At 45.1% G+C, this 20,716-nt stretch overlaps 1 protein-coding gene across 2 annotated transcripts in view; it reads right to left on the bottom strand.

The window, feature by feature from the left end:
* Positions 1-20,716, bottom strand: part of ARHGEF16 (Rho guanine nucleotide exchange factor 16) — a 65,497-nt gene that overhangs the window by 27,005 nt on the left and 17,776 nt on the right. For both annotated transcript variants that reach the window (XM_068242397.1, XM_068242396.1), the window contains exons 3-4: positions 17,214-17,265; positions 369-535 (exon numbers count right to left, since the gene is read on the bottom strand). In XM_068242397.1, coding sequence (XP_068098498.1) covers positions 369-535; positions 17,214-17,265 — 219 coding nt within the window. The remainder of the gene's footprint in view (positions 1-368; positions 536-17,213; positions 17,266-20,716) is intronic.

Raw genomic sequence — 20,716 nt, 5'->3', positions numbered from 1 at the left:
GGCAGACAGTTAGACAGGCAGACAGGCAGACAGGCAGACAGGCAGACAGGCAGACAGTTAGACAGGCAGACAGTTAGACAGGCAGACAGTTAGACAGGCAGACAGTTAGACAGGCAGACAGTTAGACAGGCACGCAGACAGGCACGCAGACAGGCACGCAGACAGGCACGCAGACAGGCACGCAGACAGGCACGCAGACAGGCACGCAGACAGGCACGCAGACAGGCACGCAGACAGGCACGCAGACAGGCACGCAGACAGGCACGCAGACAGGCACGCAGACAGGCACGCAGACAGGCACGCAGACAGACAGACACGCAGACAGACAGACACGCAGACAGACAGACACGCAGACAGACACACAGTACCTGTGGAAGCTGGCTCCAGATCAGCTGGGCGGGTCGGTAATTCTTCACCACGATGCCGTCGTCTGGCCGCGGTTCGGCCGGCGCAGGCTCCTCCAGGAGGTCATCGTCCGATTCCTGGCTGTTGGAGATGAGCCCTCGCTCGGTGAACTCCTGGTACAGCCTGGGGTCTGGAGAGAAGAGACGCGTCAGGAACAGGGAGAGGTTGTCTGAGATCTCCTTTATATTGGCGGAGCCCTCCTCGACCAGCGACAGGAATGGGGCAGTCAGACTCTCACGTCTCGCCCAGGACGAGCCCGACAGAGAAAGCCTGCGAAATACGCCCAGAACGACGCTTTCCTCCGCTGCGTTCTGCCCCATGTCTGCCACCCTGCACGGTCACAGCGCTACTCGCTCGCCTCGCCACTGCTGGGAGTCACGTAGAGTCCACGTGTAGAATTTGGCATCTCAGCCTCAAAGAGTTTGACAGGTCCTTACAAATGAGGCGGCATGTCGGAACCGCACGTTATGTTTTCCATGGGAGAACCACAATAACCAGCATGAGGGGCCCAATATCCGGACTTTGCACAAAATAAAACCTTTATAAAGAGGACATTTTATTTTTAAAAGTTACAAATATGGTTCCCATTCAAGTGCATTGACACTTATGCTCCTTAAAGTGAACCTCCGGACTAAAAATCGACTCAGCAGCACTGAAAAGGCTTGGTGTTTCTTTAACAGTTTCACAGCATCAGAACTGTTTCTCTTACACAAGCCTCATTTTTAGCTGCACAGAAGAAAACTGCCCTGGCATTTTTCCCCTGATGCTGTGCAAAGCATGATGGGATTTCTGATGATGTTGTTCTCGTTCTGCTGTTTTGGTGCAATTTTTTTTTTTTTACATTTTTAATTTGACATTTGAAGCCTAGCGTGTGCAGCTGGGAGGGGTAATTAGGACACAGGACAGTTGGAACTGTGTCTCCTGCTCCTTGTCACCTCCTTTCAACCAAAAAGATGGCTGCCCCCATGACAAAGATGGCAGCCCCCATGACAAAGATGGCTGCCCCCATGAATCACAAACATTTGCCTGTTCTTTTAAAACAGGGTGGGTAAGAGATTATATTACCTATCTATTCTAATTAACATAACTAATGTAACTTGATGACAGTATGTTTGTTTAGGCTGGAGTTCCCCTTTAACCTCCCGGCATTTAATTTCCCTCCAAATTTTGTACCAAAAGCAGCACAATTTTTTTTCTAAGCATTTGTTTATATTGTAAGCATTTGGGCGGACTGCTTGCAAGTTGCGGTTTTGCAAGCTGTCGGCAAGCATGCATACAATATAAAAAGAGCACTTTTTTTTAACATTTGTATTTCAAAGAAAAAAAAAATACTTTTGCTGCTACTGGACTTAGTGCTGCCAATAGCTTTCATTTTCTATTTTTTTTTTATTACATTTTCATATTTTATGTATTCGAATATAAAAAATTCAATTTATCACCTGAAGACGTGACCGCCGAGTGTCAGGAAACAACGCGAAAAAGAAATCGCTGCCGGAGATTGCCGCGAAGAAGACACTTGCAGGAAAGCCGCGAGGGATAGCGCGCAGCAGCGACGCCACAGGTGAGTAACTAATTACTGGACGAGCCTGACTGGTCATTACCAATACTAGCTACTTTTTTTTTTTTTTTTTTTTTTTTTTTTTTAGGACGAGTCAGGCTCATCTATACCGCTAGGGAAGTTGAAGGACAACTGAAGTGAGAGGGATTTGTAGGCGGCCATATTTATTTCCTTTTATGAAATTTCCCGTCACATCAATGAGTCGAACCGATGTTCGATCTGCTCCGAATCAATCGGTTTGAAAATCAATCCCGTTAGCAGATCAGACATGTTGGAAATTATCAGTTTGACCCGTCGAGCTCACAGGAAATTGCATATTGCCTGGCTGTCCTGCTGATCATCTGCCTCTAATGCCTTTTAGCCATAACCCCTGAACAAGCATGCAGCAGATCCGGTGTTTCTGACTCAAGTCTGACTGAATTAGTCGCATGCTTGTTTCAGGGGTGCGATTCAGACACTACCGCAGCCAAAGGGATCAGCAGTACTGCCAGGCAACTGGTATTGTTTATAACTCAAAACTTCCTCTCTGCTCTGAAAGATAAGCAACAGCCTAATAACCTTTAAAGTGAACCAGAGATTAAGCACCCTCATGTATTTTACCATATAGATCAGTGGGAACATTCGAGAAAACACCTACCTTGCTTTCTGTTTCATCCTTCACTGCTCAGCCTGCTTGTTATCAGCCCTAATAAAATCCCCAACTGAGCATTCAGTCTGGCTTTGCTCAGGAATCATTATAGCTGAGTCATTATAGCAGAGCCACAAGGGGGCAGGCTTGGACTTGAAAATACATCAGAGAAGACAGACTCCGCTATGATGATTCCTGAGCAAAGCCAGACTGAATGCTCAGTCTGGGATTTTATCAGGGCTGATAACAAGCATGGTTGAGCAATGAAGGATGAAGCAGAGAGCACGGTAGGTGTTTTATCTAATGTCCCCACTGATCTATATGTAACATACATGAGTGTGCTTCGTCTCTGGTTCACTTTAAAGAAAAAAAATTGTTTGTTACAGCTGATACTAATCCTGCAATTAACCTGCAGTGTGTCTACTTCCTGCTTTCTAGGAAGCAAACATAGGGTTAACATACTGTGTTTACAATTTAGCACCTCTGCCAAGGTAGTCAGCTGACACAGCTGAGAGATCAAATTACAGTTGTGATTAGTCACAGGTGAGGGTGAATTAGACAAGGTAATAGGTACAGGGTGCAGTTCTGTGTTTTCCTTCTGTGCTGTGCAAGAGTTCAGCTCCACTTTAAAAGGAAATAAATATGACAGCCTCCATATACCTCTCACTTCAGTTGTGCTTTAAGTCTGCCTATTCTGAGCGATGCAGACGGTTGCACAGATGGCCGTGTATTGTCATGAAGTCGTGTAACCAGTTCTGCCGCTCGGTCATGTGACCGGCCTGTGCTAATCATTAGTCAGAACAAGACTCAGTGCAGAAAAACATGTGGGAACGTCACTGCCAGATCAGCACAGACTAAGCTGTATGGAGGGGAGTGAATAGATGGCTGCGCAGTGACTCTACAGTATGTATTCTGCTGCATAGATTATCAGGATAAGCTTCCTAAGAGGACCTGTCAGCCCCCAGACACCACTCTGTGCTACATACTGTATGTGCAGTTCTCTGTACACATCTGCATTAGTGTGCCAAAATCCTGTAATTTACAACTTGCCCCAGCTGCCAAGATGCATGTGGCCTTCCCTTTGTACTGATACTTTCCTGCAGTATTATTACTATTGATTTGTAAAGCACCAACATATTCTGCAGCGCTGTACAGAGTAAGAAACACACAGAGTACATTATAATACAGACAACAGTATACACAAAATATAGACATTGGTACATAATACAGAATTGGTAGATATACCAAATGAATTTTTGATATGGCTAGCTATGTTATTTATTAGTTCATGTAGCCATCCATTATTGCTTTTTACACTTTAGCATGTGATGTGGAAACTCAGCCATTTGGCTATTATGTATTGTATCATTTGATGTAGTCATTTGTTTGTTTCCCTGCATGGCCATCCTTGTGATTGTTTATAAGTGTTTTTAACCCATTTTTGTGTGAATAAAGATGATTATATATGGTTATTTTTGGAGTGGTGCGGTCTTTTGAGGGAACTCCTGTTCTATGTATATTTTCATAGTAATTACACTGACAAATGTAACACGATGAATACAATGTATAACAAATTCCAAGATACCAAAGGGTGAGAGAGCTCTGCCCTTGTGACCTTACTATCCAAAACAGGGGTAGGGAAGCTATGGCTCGGGAGCCAGATGTGGCTCTTTTGATGGCTACATCTGGCTCACATACAAATCAGTAGGGGTGATTCACTAAGATACACGGCTCAAGCAGCACAGCTTAGTGTGGTCGCGCAAGTAACATCTACTACTGCTGTAACATGCACTACTAACTTACTCGCACTCCCCACAAAACGAACAACTGCTCCAATTGTCCCACTCTGGATCCTGTCAGGTCCAGTGACTTTGTAGGATGAGCACGAGATCCCCGCACTTTGATTGGCCCAATAGGCTGCCTGTCAGAGCAGGGACAAGGTCCTCCAGCACCCAAGGCTGAGACCCCAAAGTGCGCCCCTCCATCCCTCCCATCCCAGCCATCACACACTGATTGCTATTAGACTAAGAGGCGCCACAGGGCCCACAACCTCCCCAACACCTTAATATGAAGTTATCTGGCTTGCAGTCACTGCCATGTATCCCCTTTTCTTATTTCTTTCTGCTTCAAACACAATTAGGAATGCCAGCTGAATGAATTCTGCGCCCCCTCTTACACTGCGCCCTGAGGCTGGAGCCTCTCCAGCCTATGCCTCGGCCCGGCCCTGCTGACTGTCATGCGAGCGCTGTAATCACAGCGCAGGAGATTTGGGCGCACTGAGTAACTTTGGCGCAGTCAGAAGACGGAGCAGAGGTTACAATTTAAAACACAATAATTCGGCCGCCAGCAATAGCTGGAAGCCAAATTATAACGTGGACCTAGAAGGGGAATAGTAAATTAACGTCGACGGGACTTGTGCAGCAGCAGGATAAGCCATATACCAGCTGTATCCTGCGCCCAAGTCTCCCGGCTGCGATTACATATGTATGCGCCTATTGGGCCAAAGTGCGGGGATCTCATCCTACAAAGTGACTCAACCCCCAAGTCAGCTAGCTAATTGTACAAGCTGTTAGTCTGTATTTCTCCTGTATGGCTCTCGGGGAATTTGCTGATGTTGCTGAAACCCAAGAGAAGCTGAAGATGCGTCTGACACTTCCACTGTCCGGAGGATCAACTGTATACACATCACCATGGCAACAGGGACAGCCCTCTGCTGCGCATGCGCACTGTCCCAGTTTGAAACATATTGTATGGCTCGCACGGAACTACATTTTAAAATATGTGGCGTTTATGGCCCTCTCAGCCAATAAGGTTCCTGACCCCTGGTCTAAGAGAACAGAGCGTAAACAAGAGGTGGGCAGTATAAAGTATGCATACCTAGAGGTCGTGTGCGTTTAAAACTGGGTGCACACCATGCAATTTTTACGTCAGATTCTATTCAAGCGATTGATCAGATCAATATTCTGATCTGACATCAATCAGCTATAGAAGAAAGCTAATGCATACACATGCGATTTTTCAAAATTCCAATCAGATTTCTGATAATTTTTCCAATTGGTTATCAATCAAAAATGGACCCAGCCGTAGAGAGTAATGCCTGGCACACACATCCAATTTTTAGTATTTGTGTACGAATTTCGCAATCCGAAATTTACATGCGATTTGCATCCTTTTATTGGAAACGTAGCCTGAAACAAAGACACCATTCACGAGGGCCTCATTTTAAAGTGGACCTGAACTCTTGGCACAGGACAGAAGGAAAACAGAAAAATGCACCCTGTGTGTATTTAGAGAGTTTAGCCTGTCTAATTCTCGCTCATCTGTGACAAATCACCACTGTAATTTGATCTCGCAGCGGTGCCAGCTTAGTCCTTGGCACACTGGAGATTTATTTTAGGATTTGTATCAGCTGTAACAAAGAAATGTTTTTCTTCAACCTTTTCCCGGCCGCTCCACGCCAATTAGCGTGAAGTCCTGTGGGCGAGGTTTTGCAGGAGATCATCTCCACTTGAATGCCGGAGCTCCGCATTTACATTTATTTACATTGTACAGCGCTGCGATCTATGGCAGCGCTGTACTGGGGACAGCCGTGTCACTCAGCTGTCCCCTAGGGGGGCTCAGGAGCGATCGGCTGTCATAGGCTGGTGGGGGAAGGGAGGGAAAAAAATTGGTAAATTTATAAAACAAAAAACCCACAAAAACAAACTTCACAAATAAACATTGGGGGAGCGATCACAGCCCACCAACAGAAATCTCTGTTGGTGGGCAGAAAAGGGAAGGGAGGGGGGGGGGGGGGGAAATCACCTGTGTGCTGAGTTGTACGGTCCTGCAGTGAGCCCTTAACGCTGCAGTGGCCTGAAATGTAAAAAGTAGCCTGGTCACTAGGGGGGTGTAAGCCTACGGTCCTGAACTGGTTAAAGGTTATGCTGTTGCTTATCTTTTAGATAAAGTTCTGGGTTTAGGTCCGCTTTGAGTTATTTTAAAGCACGTCTATGGAATCACAGGCACTTTAAACAGACGGTACCTGCAGGTCATCACTCCCAGCTGTGGATATGCCATAAACAGGGGGGGGGGGCACAGGGGCAAAGAGGAAGAATGATTTACATAGCTCCACCCACTTCCCTGAAGTGAGGTATTATGGGGCTGCTTTTTGGACAGGTGCTGGCAGTATTTGCCTGCACTGTGTGTGTTAAAGTGGACCTGAACTCAGAACTTCCTCTCTGCTCTAAAAGATACCCAACAGCATAATAACCTTTAAAGAAAAACATTTCTGCGTTACAGCCGATACAAATCCTGCAATAAATCTGCAGTGTGTCTACTTCCTGCTTTCATGGAAGCAGACCTATTAACATCCTGTGCTTTTAAATGAGCTTATCTGCAACCTCTCCCATGGCAGTCAGGTGACTGAGGAGAGATCAAATCAGGGCTGTGGAGTCGGAGTTGAGGAGTCGGGGCAATTTTGGTTACCCGGAGTTGGAGTCGGAGTCGTGGTTTAATAAACTGAGGAGTCGGAGTCGGAAGATTTTTGTACAGACTCCACAGCCCTGGATCAAATAACTTGTAATTAGACAGATGAGGGGGAATTAGACAGGCTAAACTCTCTGAATACATACAGGGTGCATTTCTCTGTGTTTACCTTCTGTCCTGTGCGAGAGTTCAGGTCCACTTTAAAATGAACTTCTATACCTAAAAATAAAGTGGTATTACTGACAAACATGGAAAACTCGCAAAGAGATAAAAACAGGGAACACCAAGAGCCCCAATAGTGTAATTCGTACTGGACAAGGTGGCAATAAGTTTGTATTGCTAGATACTCACAAGTCAGGGTCACCAGCAGGCAACCACTGTAAGGCAGGTGGGGAGATTGTCCTGACCCCACTCAGGATTAAGAAGTCGCTCTCTGTAGACAGGAAGAAAGGGTAGCAACCCTCCACCAAGGGTGGACTCCAAATTGTATGCAATGAACAGAGGCGCCAAAAGTATAAGATTAGATTAAATGAGCTTAAAAACCAACTTAAATGGCAAAATTGAAGGAGGAAGTGGTGGTCTTACCTCCCTCAAGCAGACACGACAACGACTGCGATTCAGACAGTCAAACACATTTATTAGGAACTCCAAAAAGAAATGCAACGCGTTTCGCAGGTTCAACCCCGCTTCATCAGGCAATATAGGGAGGAGTATCAAACAATCTGCACAGAGGCGCTTAATTTGAATCCTTGTGCAGATTGTTTGATACTCCTCCCTATATTGCCTGATGAAGCGGGGTTGAACCTGCGAAACGCGTTGCATTTCTTTTTGGAGTTCCTAATAAATGTGTTTGACTGTCTGAATCGCAGTCGTTGTCGTATCTGCTTGAGGGAGGTAAGACCACCACTTCCTCCTTCAATTTTGCCATTTAAGTTGGTTTTTAAGCTCATTTAGTCTAATCTTATACTTTTGGCGCCTCTGTTCATTGTATACAACATGGAAAACTCGTAATACCTTTACAGAAACCCAGAACCAGCTTACCAAGCACAGGTATGACATCAGTGAGGAGCCATTGTAGTGCCTGACGCTGCATCCCCACCTGGGCCCCCTGCACCCCCAACTCCTACACCGCTGATGAGAAGAGCATGGGAATGCTTATTCATCTATGTTCTGACTCGGGTCACGTGATATCACGGCCTGTTTCCAGATGTGAGGCAGCTAACGCCACAGGATTAGTACAAGGAGGAAGATGGCCATATGACTGTTTCCTCACAAGGAGCACTTGCAGCTCTGGAAGTCTGTTCTGAAAGCTATCCCCCTTGCCTGATGTCACTAACTGCAAATACCATCCATTGGTCTAGAATACACATACTGATCCACAAATCCTGAAACGTGTTGTATAACAAACCCGGCTAATGGCCTCTGCTCATGCTTAAAGGGCCTCTATCACGAAATCTTAAAAATTAAATTACATGTTAACATATACAAACAAGAAGTACGTTTCTTCCGGAGTTAAATGAGCCATAAATTACTTTTCTCCTATGTTGCTGTTACTTGCAGTAAGTAGTAGAAATCTGACATTACCGACAGATTTTGGACTAGCCCATCTTCTCATAGGGGGTTCTTGGGGTTTTCTTTATTTTTAAAAGCACTTAGTGAATGGCATTTGCTCCGTCCAACTGCCAAAAAAAGTGTGCAGCGAGCAGGGAGGCTGGCCGGTATCTTTGTATAAATCTTTTTCAGGGAATGTTTTTATAAAGAATACAGGCCATGCTGAGAATCCCTTATGGAGAGATGGGCTAACCCAAAACCTGTCGGTAATGTCAGATTTCTACTACCTACTGTAAGTGACAGCTACATAGGTGAGAAGTAATTTATGGCTCATTTTACTCTGGGAGAAATGTACTTCTTATTTGTATGTGTTTTAAATTTTAAGATTTTCGCGACAGTTCCTCTTTAAAGTGTAGCTGAGGTGAGGTGTAACACGATGTATGCACAGTGCCGAGCATACACATGACTAATAATAGTAAATCGATTATAATAACCACGCTGTGTTCCTTTGCTTTTATTTCTGTCTGAAGGCTGATACACACAAGACACAGAACATTTATATTGTGCTTTTCTCCTGGCGGACACAAAGCGCCAGAGCTGCAGCCACTAGGGCAGCGCTCTATAGGCAGTAGCAGTGTTATGGAGTCTTGCCCAATGACTCCTTACTGAATAGGCGCTAGTTTACTGAACAGGAAGAGCCGAGATTTGAACGCTGGTCTCCTGTGCCACACTATATAGACACACAGGCTGCACTCATTCACTTGAATGGAGATTAAATCGCCCAATTGTTCAGCACAAACAAAATACTGTAAAAACCCCCGATATCTGGAACACCAGTATCTGGCAGCCTCAACAATCGACATGCCTGAGGGGGAGAAGGTGGGCAAAACTTTATGCTAGGTACACACCATACAATTTTCTGTTAGATTTACCTGCCAGATAGATAATTTCCAACATCTATCTGCCGAGCAATTAGGCATTGTTCTACTCAGCAGGAGATAACCAGAAGACAATGCACCAGAGATAATGACCAGTCTCTACCAGTATTTTTTGCTGAGTACATACGATGCAATTTCCTGCTCGATCGGCGGGATCTATCGATTATTTCTGACATGTTCGATCGGGTTTCGATCAATACAGCCGTCGATTTACTCATGTTAAGTATGCAAAATCGACGGCTGTATCGATCGAAACCCGATCGAACATGTCAGAAATAATCGATAGATCCTGCCGATCGAGCAGGAAATTGCATAGTGTTTACCCAGAATAAAGCCCCTACTACACGATTCAATTCCAGGCGTGATCGATCGAATTCGATTAGATCGATTAAATATGACATGTCCGATCAATCTTGTGATCGATTTGCATTAAACAAATAACCAAAATCGATAACACGATCGATCGAATCCTAATCGGACATGTCGGATTTAATCAATTGAATTTGATCGATCGCGCCTGGAATTGAATGGTGTAGAGGGGGCTTAACAGAAAATCGAACAAAAAAAAAAAAATTGTATGGTGGGTACTAGGCATTAGCTTTTTGCAGAGCTTTGCGCAGCAGAAGTAACTTACCAAACCTCCGTGTTCTGCACTTCCTGCCGCTCCCAGCAGCTTTCCTGCATCTGTGTACGGGTCCCGGCGAGTCACCTGACCTGCAACCGGTCACATGCACACAGAGGACGCAGGGAAGCCGCAGAAGGCTGCAGGAAGTTAGAAGATGGCATTTGGAGGTTCAGTAAGTCGCTTTTGCTGTGCAAAGCTCTGCAAAAAGCTGAAGCTCCGCCCCCTTCTCCCCCTCAGGCATGCCAGTTGGTTGAGTTCCTTACAAAGCTATGCAAGGGGGGGGGGGGGGGGTGCGTTTCAACGTAAAGGCAGTTCTTTGCGTTAACCAAGGTAAAATGAAAGCCATAGACTTTCATTTTACCTTTCACACCCGCTGCTGCGTTTCAATGCGCTCCGGTTGGACACACCCGGGAGCGTCGATCAGCTCACTGGGATCGAATCTGCTGTCAAATCGTTCACGCAACACGCTAATTTTCGATCTACTTCGGCCCGAAATAGATCGGTCACGTCGATCGCGCCGTGTGGAAAATTACCGTCGATCGCCGCGGGTGAGGAGCGCATCGCTAGAGGCGTACGACTGACGCAGGTATACATTACCTGAAGCTGGCTCCCGGCATCTTCTCCGCATCAGCTTCCGCATCCCGGCATCCGGCATAACTTCCTGTGTCACTGCAGTGACAGCGGAAGTACAAATAGGGGGCGCTCTTTTGAATTTCCGCTGTCACTGGAGTGACAGAAAGTTATGCCAGGATGCGGAGAAGATGCCCGGGGACCAGGCTTCAGGTAATGTATGCAGGGGGGGGGGTGGGGGGGGGGGGTGCGACAGCGGCAGCTCAGCAGATTGTGATCGGTTTCAGGCTGAAATTGATTCATAATCTGTTTGCAGTAAAGGCAGCCATACGATCCCTCTCTGATCGAATCTGATCAGAGAGGGATCTATCTGTTGGTCGAATCTGATGGCAAATCGACCAGTGTATGGCCACCTTAATTAAGTAAGTGTTTTTTTGGGTTTTTTAAGGGCTGGTTGCTTGTCTTCTCTAGCAACCGTCCTGCACTCACATATATCAGGCAATCCCCGCCAATGCTGGCTGCTTGGGGTCTTAAGGTAGCCATACATCTAGTGATGATGGGCCGATTCACCTTAGAGATAAAGCTCTCTCTAATCGAATCTGATATGAGAGAGATCTGTCGGCTGCCCATACACCACATGCTGAAATCGATCCGGAATCATCTTGTGACGACGCCTCGCCGGCCCGACTGTTCCCCCTCCCCCAGTGCACTATATTTTACCTGTCCATGTCCGCTGCTGGCTTTGGGCTCCGTCCTCCATCCATATATGCGCTGCACGTAGTTGCCATAGTAACGTTGGCATATGACACCACACATGTGCCCAGGTGTACGGCGGCAACCATGTGAGGCACAAGTATGGACGGAGCCAGCAACGGGCAGGTAAAGTATCGTTAACCTGGGGGCACAGACATTAGGGGGACAGCGTCCCGATATCGCTTCCATTACCACCGTGCACCCAACCGACCACAACAGCCCAACATCTTGCAGCATGTCCGATCCACATGCATGGCCCGCAAATTGGTTGAATTGTTGATCAGGCAATGCACTTGGCAGCACCGATTTTCATCCGATTTGAAAATTATCGAATCGGATGGTCGATTCGGCCGCTAAATTACTAGAGGTATGGCCACTTTTACTGTTCCAAGCTGCATAAAATATGCAATAAATAAGCATGCAATAGGGTATTTGCATCACACTGACTCTAGAGATAACAAGGGGAAGGCTGTGTGAAGCTGCCCCTCACCCTACAATCAGCACAAATAAAAATGCTTGGTTAGTGCTACGTTTGTGCCCATTTGTGCTGCAAAAAATAAAGATTTGTGCTGCTTTTGTTTTGAAGTTAATGGCAATTTTTTTTTTTCCAGACAATGACATCACCCAGCCCCCCCCCCCCCCCCTACAACAGCGCATGGACATGAAAATGGCATGGTTGGTTAGCGCCGGGTTTGTGCCAGTTTGTGCTGCAAAAATTACTGTTCTACCGGTTATCGTTTGAGAAATTAGCCACTTAAGTCTATCTGGACGGATATATCCATCCAGATAGACTGTGCCGCTGCAGCGGCTGCGGCGCTCCCCCGCCTTCCTTTAGCCTAGAGATCAAAGAATGGGAATATTGTTCCCATTCATCGATCTAAGTCCCCAGCAGAAAAACCGACAGCCTCTTATCAGAGACATCAGTCTTCCTGTGAGGGAAAAAAAAAAAAAAAAAAAAAAAAAACGGTTTCCTGTCCTCTTTGTAGTTCCTGGAAGCGAGATCGTTCGCTTCCAGGACTTTTTGACTGTGGCCAAATAGTAAAACTACACCCACATAACTTTTTTTTTTATTAAATATACACATTACATTTAAAATTAACTGTTTACCTCCCACACCAAAAATTACCCAAATAAAATTTTTAATAAAAAAAAATTTACGACTAAAAAAAAGTTACCTAAGGGTCTTAACTTTTTTAATATGCATGTCAAGAGAGTATATTTCTATATTTTTTTTAAATTATAAGCTTGTAAATACTGATGGACGCAAATCTAAAAAAATTGCACCTTTACTTCCCAAAAAAATATCGGCGCCATACATTGTAATAGGGACATAATTTAAATGGTGTAATAACCGGGACAAATGGGCAAATAAAATACATGGGTTACGGTAGCATGTATTCATTTCAAACTATAATAGCCAAAAACTGAGAAATAATGATTTTTTTCTATTTCTTAATCTTCCTGTTAAAATGCATTCAGAATAAAATAATTCTTAGCAAAATGTACCACTCAAAGAAAGCCTAAATGGTGGCGGAAAAAACAAGATATAGATCATTTCAGCGTGATAAGTAGTGATAAAGTTATTGGCAAATGAATGAGAAGTGAAAGTTGCTCAGATGCATAAGGCTGAAGTGTTAAACATTTTTATAAAGATCAAAAGTTCACAACAAAGTAACACTAACCAAACATGATGGGATTTTTTATTTGTGCTGATTGTAGGGGGGCACCTTCACACAGCTCAAGGGGCTGCTATTTTCATGTCACCAGACGGGTCAGCCTGAGAATACTGGGCTATTTGGGCCTCTATGTGCAGTGACATAGCAGGATTCTATGCTGTAATGACAGCGCTGAAAGTGAAGGCTGGACAATCGCAGTGAAGGCATGTTTATCCCGGAGGTCATTAGAAGAGCAGGGATAAGTTCCTGTGAAATAGAAGATTTGGCAGAGGAGAGGCGGACTCCCTCCTCGCCAACATTCCACAGCGAAGATGTGAGCGGCCCTGGCTGACTAACAGCGCACACAGTGGCCGCAACACTTGCGGGAAACACACGGGGGGGTTCATTCTATTCCAAGCGCAAAAAAAATCCACTTTCAGCATTAAAGTGTATCTAAGATTAGGGGGGGGGGGGGGGGAATAGAAGAGTAAAAAAAAAAACCTACCTGGGGCTTACTCCAGGCTGATTGCTCCCTCGCTGTCCTACTGCACTAACTGGATCCTCCACTATTCGCCCTGTAAAGTCCTTCAGTCGGGGCCAGTCAGAGCATGCACAGTCCGGCCGTGCACTCCCCTGCCCCCCTCCCGTTACCGGGAGTGTTCTGATCCTGTGTAATAGTATTGCGCAGGTGCAGATTGCTCCCAGCGAAGTGCGCACGATGTGGGCCGCGCATGCACAGTACACCCCAGACTGAAGGACTTTACGGGCCGCATAGCAGAGGATCCAGGCAGCCTGGGAGGAGAGCGAGGGCCCGATGAGCCTGGAGGGGGCCTGAGGAAGCCCACCCGGTATATATAATGTTTTTATATCGCACCCATCTCAGATTTCCTTTAAATGCTGTCACCTAGAATCACTCTCCCCTGATTCCCCCCCCCCCCACTAACCCAAACGACCGTTTCGCTCCTCCCTTGTCGATCGCGCTCCCCTTGCTGGGAGTGGTCTGTGCAGGACAGGGAACAAAATCATCAACTGAGCATGTGCAGACCGCTCCCAGCAATGGCGGCGCCATCAAAGAGGCGTATGGACGGGCTGCACGAGCACAGTACCCAGATCTATTGGAGCGGACAGCAACACCCTGGAGAGGATCAGACAATCCAGTCATAGTCTAATGTCCTACATTATTATTATTATTATTATGTATTTATATAGCACTGACATCTTCTGCAGCACTTTACAGAGTACATAGTCATGTCACTGACTGTCCTCAGAAGAGCTCACAATCTAATCCTACCATAGTCATAGTGTAATGTCCTACCATATTATTATTATGTATTTATACAGTACTGACATCTCCTGCAGCACTATTTGCTAAAAAAAAAAAAAAAAAAAAAAATGCTGAGCCCTTTTTACACTTAATCAGTTGCTCTCCGTTAAAACAGAAAGAAAACGGATTTCCAAAAGTAAGTCCCATGTTTTCCTATGGCACCTTTCACACTTAACGCGGTTTAACTGAAATCTTCTTCCCAATACACTGCTATGGAAAAAACGTGCACTAACGCGCACTAACGCACACCAACTGATTAAGTGTGAATGGACCCTAGCTCTACCCAAATTTTTTGAGTTTTGAATTAAACGTGGCATTTTCAAGCTGCATACAAAAAAAAAAAAAAGGGTTTTCGATTTCCAGTTTTCTTTACCATAGTGTGAGATTGTTCCTTCCCTGACCCCAGACTCCCCTCCCACCTGTACACAAGCGCGGGCCGGTTCCAGAGCGCAGTGCAGGAGACAAGTCCCCGCATGCTACAGGATGAGGAAAGTAACCCGCTGCAGGAACACTAATCTTACTGCAGCATTTTAGTAAGGAGGCATTGTGGTCCCTTTCAGCCCCTTACACACCAGATCAGCTTATTTCTGTGTGCGGCTCTGAGAGCCGAGCGCCAAAACTGGGCGCCCCATAGCAGCAATGTTATGCTGCGCGGGCGTGTAGCGGTTAATTCGGGGGCTCTATCGGCTGCCAGACTCCGAATTACATCTCCCTCCGAGTTGTAACAACTCGGAGGAGGAATAGTATTTAACGCCGCCTCAGTGTTTCGTCATTCAGCTCTCACCGCGCCGAACTGAGCGGCGCCGAAATGACATGCACCCCTTACACACTCGGAGTTCTGGTTCACCATGAGTTTTTCTGTACATCTGTACAGATTTGTTGCTAGTCTCCAGGCTAGCAATACATTATATGTTGCTATGCAGGGAAGGGGGGAGGCGACATGAGTGACGTCAAGTGACAGACGGGGCGAGTGGGAAGAGCATTCACTGGCGGGGGAGGTGGGGGAAAACCGGGGGCTGTGTACACCTGCTAGATCTTTTTAGAGGCAGCCCTCAGTCACCTTTGCAGAGATTCATCTACCGTGTGTACAAGTCTGCAGGTTTGAACCGAGAGTGTGAAGATTTTGCAGTCTTTTTATTCTTAAAACCTCTTGGACCACCTCTCTCTCCACTTGTACAGACATCCAGCCAGCTCCTCTGCACTGAGTGCCCCGCCCCACCCAGCACAAAGCTCCTCCCATATGGCATCATCCCGCGAGGAGCGAGATTTAATGGGAGCTTGCGCTCGCACGACAGGCTCCAGCGATCAGCCTGCCAGCCAGTGATCGGAGCTGTCAGGCTTTTTTTTTTTTTTTTACATACATTGATTTTATATTTATATAGTGCTTACATCTTACGCACGGCTGCACAGAGTATAGTATTGTCACTTAAAGGGGCACTATGGCGAAAAATATTAAAATTTAAAATATGTGCAAACATAGACAAATAAGAAGTACGTTTTTTCCTGAGTAAAATTAGCCATAAATTACATTTCTCCTATGTTGCTGTCACTTACAGTAGGTAGAAAAAATCTGACAAAAGTGACAGGTTTTGGACTAGTCCATCTCTTCATAGGAGATTCTCAGCAAGGCTTTTATTCTTTATAAAGATATTCCCTAAAAAGGATTTAAACAATGATGCTGGCTAGCTTCCCTGCTCGCTACACAGTTTTTTGGCAGTTGGACAGGGCAACTGCCATTCACTAAGTGCTTTTGAAAATAAATAAATCTGAGACTCCCCCCATGAAGAGATGGACTAGTCCAAAACCTGCCACTTGTCAGATTTCTACTACCTACTGTAAGTGACAGCAACATAGGAGAAAAGTAATTTATGTCTCATTTTACTCTAGAAAAAAAAAAAACGTACTTATTTGTTTGCACATATTTTAAATTTTACAATTTTTCGCATAGAGTCCCTTTAACTGTTCCTCGGAAGAGCTCATAATCTTATCCCTGCCATAGTCATATGTCTATGTATGTATTGTGTAGTGTATGTTTCATAGTCTAGGTCCAATTTAAGGGGAAGCCAATTAACTTATCTCTATGTTTGTGTTTTGTTTTTTTTACAAAATGTAGGTCTTTGTTATTAATTAAAAAAACTAAAAATAGCAGCAGGAATCAAACAGCACCAAATGAAAGCTCTACTTGTGAGAAAAACAATGAGGTAAAATTAATTTGGGTGCTAAGTTATAGGACTGAGCAATAAACAGTTACATTTGTGAAGTGCCAAATTGTAAACAAATGGCCTGGTCACTAGGGGGGGGGGGGGGGGGGGGGGTATAAACGTCTGGGGCTCAAAAGGTTAAAAAGCAATAAATATGGCAGCCTCCATATTCTTCTAATTTCAGATTCCCTTTAAGGACCCTGAAAAGTTGATAAAGAAAAAAAAAAATACTTCCAGCCCAAAATCTCACTGCCTCGTATTAGTCAGCCCCTCTGTTCATCGACATCGCCACAAATTTCTGTAATTACCCCTAAAATAATCCTGGCCTGTAAGCGCGCCTACTAAATTATTCAGCAGAGTTAATTACACACTGCATTATTTATACAAAGTCCCGTATAATTTAATTGTGTTTCTCCAGATCTGCTCCGCGTTTAACAGCCGCCATCCGTCACCCTAACGCCGTCTTTAAGATTTTACTGGCTGGATTGATGAGGTACTCCGCCTTTAAGGACAATAAATAGTTTGTGGAGCGACTTACCATCTTTGAAGGAGCCGGCGTGCCTCTGAAACTTCTTCTTTCCAAAGGTTTTCTGCAGAGGAAGCAAAGACATAAATAAAGGCGTTCAGTGAACAGGAAACCAATACATTCATCACAGCATCAAAAAAAACCAAAAGCTTAAAGTGAAACTGAACTTTTGCACAGGACAGAAGGAAAACAGAGAGAATTGCAATGTACGTGTTTAGAGAGTATAGCCCGTCTAATCCCCCTCTCTTTGAGAGGCTCCCTTTGCCACATTGATCTCATTCATTTGCCACGGCTATTGGCCTGAGGAAGCGAGCTCAGACCCGTGAAACGTGTTGCCTGTGCTAAATAAAAAATCTTTTGTATATTTACAGAGATTTCATCATTGAGGTAAGCTACCTCATATTATGTTTCGTATTTAAGCCGTTTTTAGACGTTTTATCCAACTAGGGCGCCTCTTTCCCCCAATTGGGCCCAATTACAAGCACAACATAATTTTCGGATAAATTTGCATGCAAAGTGAAATTGTTTTCCCTCTCATTGACCATCTATAAATCACTGGAAAGGTTGGGACAGATCCCTTTGTGTGTAGCCATCTGGGTGTAAACGTGCTCATTGAAGTGGACCTGAACTCTTGCACAGGACAGAAGGAAAACAGAGAAATACACCCTGGATGTATTTAGAAAGTTTAGCCTGTATTTCCCCCTCATATGTGACTAATCACAACTGTAATTTGATCTGTCAGCTGGCTGCCTCGGCACAGCAGCTAATTTGTAAACACGGGATGTTAACAATAGGTCTGCTTCCATGAAAGCAGGAAGTAGACACACTGCAGGTTTATTGCAGGAGATTTATCAGCTGTAAGGGCTGGTGCACACCAAAACCTGCTAGCAGATCCGCAAAATGCTAGCAGATTTTTAAACGCTTTTTTTTTTAATTTTTATGAGGCGTTTTGCTAGCGTTTTGCGGATTGCTGCTGCGGTTTTCAGTATAGTAGATTTCATATATTGTTACAGTAAAGCTGTTACTGAACAGCTTCTGTAACAAAAACGCCTGCAAAACCGCTCTGAAGTGCCGTTTTTCAGAGCGGTTTGCGTTTTTCCTATACTTAACATTGAGGCAGAAACGCACCCGCAATCCAAAAAATGCCTCACCCAGGCATTTTTCGTTTCTGCAAAACGCCCCCCGCTCTGGTGTGCACCACCCCATTGAGATACATTGACCAAGCAGATCCGCAGCCGCAAGCGGATCTGAAAACGCCCAAAAAGCCGCTCGGTGTGCACCAGCCCTATCAAAGTAATAGTTTTCTTTAAAAGATAAGCAACAGCATAATATGAGCGATCAGGAATGTTAATTTGGACCCAACGACGGAGGGAAAACTGATAAGCAATCTTAGACTACAAAAAAAAAAATCTTTCCAAATTCTGGATAGGCGGAATGTTTGATCGAACAATCATTCATCATTAATAGTACTCAATCTGATTGTACAATCGATCAGGAGATTGTACTGTTAATGGGCATTTTTAGAAGCACAGCATCAGCTAGAACCTACAAAGGTCAGTGTAGCCACTTATCCAGCATTACAGATGTGTTGATACTGCGATATGATTATTATATATAAAATCTTTATTACTGTGATAAGGAAGGAACATTTACACCCATTACACCTGATCCTCGAGTTCAAAGTTCCTGTCCAACCAGAAATATTGTTCAGATGTCCGCCTTCTTCACCTTCAACAACATTCTCAATCATAGATACAAGAAAAACCCCCAAAACACCTGAAGTTTGATAAAAGCAGCAATACCATCAAAAACCATGGGGGCGTGTGCCCTGATGCACTGTGGGAAGGGAGGTGTGGCCAAGATGCTGTTCACCGTCCCTCCCAATCAGGACGCATGTTAAAAGTGAACCGAGCACCATTTTTAGCATCCAGGGCATCTCAACAGCACATGAAAAATGCATGCCAACTATGTGTCTCATTATTAAAAATACACTTCCATTTAACCTTTTATCTTACATTCAAAGTACAGAGTTTTATTAGCCTGCTTCAGCAGGGCTGCCCATCCGTCACTGGCCGCAGAGATTTACCTGCCTACACACCACTAAAGGTGGACATACATCAGGCGACATGGCGGCCGATCGACCATCCGATTCCAATTATTATAATCGGAATGAAAAAAAAAAATAAATAAAAAAAAAAAAAAAAAAAAAAAAAAAAAAAAAAAAAAATCGGTGCCGCCAGGTGCATGCCCGATCGACTGTCAACCAATTTCATGCCAAAATTGGTTGCATTTATCGATCTGATATCCTGCAAGATGTATGGCCAGCTTGCTCAATCGGGTGTGCAGTGCTAACGGCGAGCGATATCAGGAAGAACAACGAACATGGCGGAATTCCTGTCACTGTCCCCCTAATGTAAAATGTGCCCCCGGTGCCCTTTGCAGTATACTTTACCTGTTGGTGTCCACCACTGGTTCTGGGCTTCATCCATACACACGTCCCATGTGATTTCCGGCGTATACGTGGGCGTGTGTAATGTCAAACACACGCCCACATTACGCTGGGCAACCACCTGGGGTGCATGTATGGATGGAGGAAAAAGCACGGCGCCAGCAGCAGACCCCAACAGGTAAAGTTGGTAAACAGGCAAGGGGCACATTTTACATTAGAGGGGGACAGCAATGGGGGGGGGGGGGGGGGCGCCGGATTTGGCGTTACAAGATTCTGGAGAATTGCATAGCTAATCCCTGCGCTGTGATTTATTTTTACGAGCTTCCATTTTTCTTTTTCCAAGTATTTTGGAAAATGTGATTGGGCATTGAAACCTACGGCAGAATAATTGCATCATACGCATCATATCGCTTGCAGTGTCAATAGAGATCACAGCGCTTTTATGACGACTGAAGTTTTCAGTGGAAATGTTCCCAGGTGTCACTCAGTCACAGGTGACATCATACCTCCCGCTGAGGATAATCAGACAGTTTTACGAGACTTTGCCGTAAACCATAAAGAGACACTCCGCCTAATCTAAACATTTAGTTGAGAAGCTCATCGGCTTATAGAGTAACATGGCTGGATTAGCCGATGACACCCTGTGACCTCCAGACACGCAGTATGGCTGCCACGTCACATCACACAACCCCGCCGCGCTCGTAAACATGACAAATCGCGATGTGTGACACGGTGACCAAGTCAGGACACATTCTGCATGGAGTTGGTATGTTCTCACCGTCTTCAGCTGGGGTGTCCCCACTTCATTGCAAAAATATACTGTTAGATTGATAAACGGGGTTACCCCAGGTTGGCCTCAGACTGTGGTGGGGACACTGTTCACAGAGGCGATTGGTCTGAACTAGACCTGCATTTATAATATGCTCCGTCTATAGCCTGATGAAGCAGGGTCACACCTTTGAGGCCGCGTTCACATTACAAACGCAGACGGGCACGCAAGCGGAACGCAACGCGTACGAACGCACGCCATCCGCGTTTGTATGCGTTGCGTGGCTGATCCCATCAC

The sequence above is a fragment of the Hyperolius riggenbachi genome, chromosome 6, assembly GCF_040937935.1.
Source record: "Hyperolius riggenbachi isolate aHypRig1 chromosome 6, aHypRig1.pri, whole genome shotgun sequence".
In the NCBI taxonomy this organism is placed as follows: Eukaryota; Metazoa; Chordata; class Amphibia; order Anura; family Hyperoliidae; genus Hyperolius; species Hyperolius riggenbachi.
The sequence above is the reverse complement of the archived record's forward strand: the minus strand, read 5'-3'. Positions and strand labels throughout refer to the sequence as shown.